At 38.6% G+C, this 5,061-nt stretch overlaps 1 protein-coding gene across 1 annotated transcript; it reads right to left on the minus strand.

Annotated features, from left to right (window-relative positions):
- Positions 1 to 503: 503 nt before the first annotated feature.
- On the minus strand, positions 504 to 1,050 carry LOC148213587 (ubiquitin-like). The gene is given in 2 exon segments (XM_088132581.1): positions 504 to 751; positions 957 to 1,050. Coding segments are annotated over 2 exon segments (330 nt in total). The 5' UTR covers positions 1,039 to 1,050.
- Between the last annotated feature and the right edge of the window lie 4,011 nt (positions 1,051 to 5,061).

A 5,061-nucleotide genomic window follows, 5' to 3' on the forward strand; every position in this document is an offset into this window, starting at 1 on the left:
ACAATGTGTGTGTGTGTGTGTATGTGTCTGAGACAGAGGGAGATGAGACAGATGCTGGTTAATATATCATGTACTATCCAAGATTAAAAGTGATTTTTAACAATTCAAAAAGGCATGTGAGAATGCAAATTATATTAAAATCCTTTAAAGTATATTTGAATTGTTTGCTCTGTTTAGTGCTGATGGAGTACTTGCAAAATAGTGGCCATTGCTCCAAGGTACAATTCCTGTTTGGCTTTAAAATTGTTAGTAATCCTCACTAAGAAAAGTGTGGGCAGAAGGAGAACATTATTAGAAATGCAGTATCTTCTTTCAAGCCATTACATTTTGAATAAAATATTTTAATAAAACACTAGTGGAATACTTGTTTAAGCTATAAATCAATCCCAACTGCAGTAGTATACTTGAAAGACAAACATATAATTTCTTTTACAGTGATCAATCTAATTTCTTCAAAGCTTTTCTGTATTTTTCATGTATTATATTTTTAGATACTGTACAAATTATTTGTGTAAACTTTGCACAGTGATGGATCTCCAAATCACACTGACAATTTTGTTTCTTCTGGGGAAGGAAGAACGGCACAAACTGATTAAAACAAAGTGCAGTGAAGTTTTAAAATCATCCTTCAACTATAGAACCAGAATCAATATGGATTCCTTCTGAATGCTATACTTTGAAAGAGTGTGGCCAACTTCCAGCTGCTTGCAGGCAGGAATCAGCCTTGATTGTTCTGGATCTTGACCTTGCCATATTCAATTACATCCCTGGACTCCCTCTCCATTATCTTTGGAAAGAGCTGCACCACACTTTTAAGTGAAACACAAGCTACAGAATAGATTCTTTTTGGATAAGGAGATAATCTTTTAGGAGTCTAAAAGAGTGTAGTCATCTCCCAATAATTTGCAACCAAAGATCAGCCTTTGTTAATCATCCTTAATACATCCTTTATCCTGGATCTTGGATGTTCTCAGTGGTGTTACTAAACTTCATCTCTAGGGTAATGTCCTTCCCAGTCAAGGTCTTCACGATCTGCATTTTCTCATAGAACTCAAGCTCTTCTTGGCAGATAGTAGAGAAAATGAAAGGTCAGGAAGTTATTTGTTCTGTTTCTGTATCCCCACAAATACAGACATTTTTTAAAAATATGAACACATAAAAAACTTAAACATTCTAGAAAGTAGAGAAGTTTTAAGCCACTCATAAACTGTACTAACAGGGGCAACTTCCTCATGTTTCAGAGGGAGTGGTTTGGTTTTTTTTGGCCAAAAAGGCCTTACATAGAAAAAACAGAATTTACGGTCACTGTTTGATCTGCGGTTGCAGAATCTGCAAAAGATACCCCTCTGAAGATCTGAGAATGAGGGATTAACTGTATGGCAGTAGGCAGCCATTTGGATAATTCAGACCTATGGTATATAAGGCTTTATATACCAAAGTGAGCACCTTGAATTGGGCTTGGAGTGCCCAATCAGAAACCAATAAACCTTGTGTAGAAATCTTGTTTCTACACAAGGATGATGTGGCACTCTGTAGTTGCCACTCACTACCTGTGCTTTCACGTTCTTCACACAGATGTCTTCAAAAGCTATTCTAACAACACACTGAACTAATCTAGTTATCAGGACTTTTATCGCCAGCTCTTTAGCCTCCAGGAGGGGGGGCACAACTGGCTTATAAGCCAAACTTGATAAAAAGAACCCCTTGCCACAAATGTTTTATGGTTCTTCAGTGTCTGCACTAGATCCAGGACATCTTTGAAACTGCACACTTGTTCCTTAAGGAAGAATGCAATTCCATTGAGAAATGGGATATCGCCTGAATCCTAAACTCTACCCTCAAGTACCAGGAACAACTTCAGTTTTTGTAAATTCAGCTTCAGCTTGTCCTTCCATTTCCAACCTCCTAGAGTCTCAGTTTGCAGAACAGGAAAAATATAGTATCCAGAGCCATGCCAGATTTTTCTCAGTAGCTTAATATAGAGCTTAAATAAAATAGGGGACAAATTTAAACCTTCTGGAGGTCATCCCAAATAATTCCCAAGGGGTTGTTCAAAGCTTTTTGAAGACTTTCTTCTATTAGTGTCCAAAAGAGAAAGAGTATAACCATTGCAAAGTAGTGCCACTAACTCCCAGCTCTCTCACAGTCAACTGCATCAAAAGCTACAAAGAGATCCTGGAAGATTAACACTGTTGCAATCCCCTATATGATAGCACAGATCAGTAGTCAAGGCAACTAAATCCATCTCCAACCCAAGACTAGGTCTGAACCCAGACTGGAAGGTTCTAGAAAAGCCAGTTCCTCTATTACTTTTTGTGTGACCATATTGGACTCTTGACTCAGAAGAAAAAGAATCACTCTGAAAATCTTCAATGTTTTACCTAATTGTACAGACCTAGTTTCAAGTTTGGGAATAATTTGGTGTGCAATTAGATGTGATAGTTTTACTTTTGTCTCTTATGAATTTAATAGCAAAACTAGTTAAATCAACAAATTAATGAATATGATTATACACTTTTCTCAACCATCACTGTCCTACTTTTAATTGATTGCTGGGCTATCTATAATGCGTCAGATGAAGGATGCCAAATTATACCTCCACTACTTGGAGATAATCAATATCATTATCTATCTATCTATCTATCTATCTATCTATCTATCTATCTATCTATCTATATATCTATCCATCCATCCATCCATCCATCCATCCATCCATCCATCCATCCATCCATCCATCTATTTTAGCCATCATCAGATAAAAGAGAGAGACAGACTAAATAGAGATCACAGGCTGTGAAAGAAACACATTTTTAATACATTAATTCAGTGGTTTATCTCAAGGTAATTCATTATCTGGCCATTTGTGATCTTTGCACAAAAATTTCAGCTTTCAGTTTTGGGGAAAGTGTAATCAAGTTGTTTTCTCTGTGTCCAGGCCATGTGTCAAAGCTGGCAAATTCACATCTACGATACTTGTATAAAATCTGGTAGGCAAACACAATCTTTTTTTATACATGACACTATTTATACTTGAGCAACATTTGCCCATAAAAAAATTAAAAATACATTTTATAACCATGATAGTAGCTTTAGGAAGCATAATGTTGTTAGTCTTGATTTAATCAAATGTGAATAGGGATGTTTGTCATTCAGCCTTTCCCAGTGACATGTCAGTTTATTCTTTAGAGGTAGCATATTTCTCATTTTGGTGCTCCAGCTTTACAAGAACAGGGATAGACCATCTTTACAAGAGCGCATAGCACAGCAATAGTTATGACTAGACTGTGGGCAGCAATCTCATTTGAGCGAGCAACCAGGAGCCATAGGACAAGACAGTAGAGCAGACCAAACAGTAATTCAGAGCAGTGTATCAATAAGCAGGGTCAAGGAACAAATTAAAAGTCAACCCCAAAAAGGCACTTCAGCAGTGAAAGACAACCCGAAGGCAGAAATTAAGAGTAAGACAAGAAATATTGGCATAGCAAAACTGTACAAGTAATTAAAAGGACTACGTCAGAGATTACAGGAGCGCGTACAAAGCAACTAGCCATTTCTTATGAAGCACAGGTACGAACCTGGAAAAAGATGCAGCTGTTTCAAGGATTTGAAATGAGGTGCTTCATATGTACTCTTGTACATTATGAAGCATCCCTTTCAAGGATGACAATAACTCTAATGCACACTTACCATGCATTATCAATATTGTCAGTTGCTATGGTATCATTGTAATGCTGTCAATCATGAGAAATAAATCCTCATTGTCCTGTTTCCACTGAACATAAGAAACTCACCTGAATCAAACCAGTTTACCACAAGACCAACCAAATTAGTATGTGACAGTATCTCTGGCTTGCTGTTTATCACCAACAATAGATGTTTGGGCACACGGTGCATCTGAATATGAATATTTTCCATGAATTTGGTTTGCCACCTTAAAAAAGGAGTGGCCAACTTCACATGTTAAGTCAGTGGTATTAAGAGTCTTTTGTCTCTGTTTTACATATGTGTCTCCATCCATTTAGCAGTTTACTCAGGAGACACAGTCTTATTTGTTTATTTATTTGTTATTCATTTTAATAGACTTTAGAGACCACCTGACTCCAAAGGACTCCGAGCTTACATATTAAAAATCGTGAATGATAAGAAAACGAAAATATCATGAACATCTGGAATTACACAGCACACCACCACTCAAACAGAACAACACAACACTCAAACAATAACAGCAATCTACTGTTGCTAGGAGGACTCTTCCCAGGGTGACTTGCTCCCAGGTAACATGGGACTTACTATCACTGGTAGCCATAGATACTAAAGTCAGGAGACCCAGTCAGAGCACAGCTCTTTCTTAAAATTCCTCAGTCAAAGGTGTAGGTCCCGTCCATCACGGAATCTCATTTAACAGGACCTAAGAAGCAGTCCTTTGCTGCTGCAATGCCTGTTCTCTGGAACACCATACCCCCTGTGATGGCCAGGGTCAGAGATGGAGGAAGCTGCTCAGAATGCCCCGGGCAAATACCAGCTTCAAGGGGAGACTAGCAATTAGGCACCTGTGCGAGAAATGGCCAAGAAACATTTGAGTCAGCTGGAGACATGAGAAGATGAGGAACTAGATCTAGGACTTCCTCCCAGCCCCAGATCATGTAGGGCTGGGGGTAGAGAAGAACAGAGAAAATATGCAAGGCTTCTGGCATCACAAGAATGTTCTTGCCCATGATTGGTACTGTATATTTGGTTCAGACTCCATTTAACAACCACCACTGCCCAACAGTTCTCCATGGGGAGCAACCACTCCACTTGCTGGAACTCTATCCATTTGCCTCCTAAACCTGTTAGCTATGAGGATTCAGCTGCTTGGAACTTGGAATGGCTGATGACCCAGGTTTGGACTTTCAGAATTCTGACTGTGACATGACTACAATTCTGCCTCCTGTTTGGATTCTGCCATTTGGAACTCATTGCAGGCAAGCTATCTAGGGATTTAGAACTTTGCTGGCCAGTGCATACATCATGTGCACACACTGCCTCCTAAATCCTAAGTAAAGCTGCTTGCAACTACTC

The sequence above is a fragment of the Python bivittatus genome, unplaced genomic scaffold (genome assembly GCF_059951505.1).
Source record: "Python bivittatus isolate LINGU-HERP-01145 unplaced genomic scaffold, Pbiv_v1 ctg000980_np1212, whole genome shotgun sequence".
NCBI classification, from domain to species: domain Eukaryota; kingdom Metazoa; phylum Chordata; class Lepidosauria; order Squamata; family Pythonidae; genus Python; species Python bivittatus.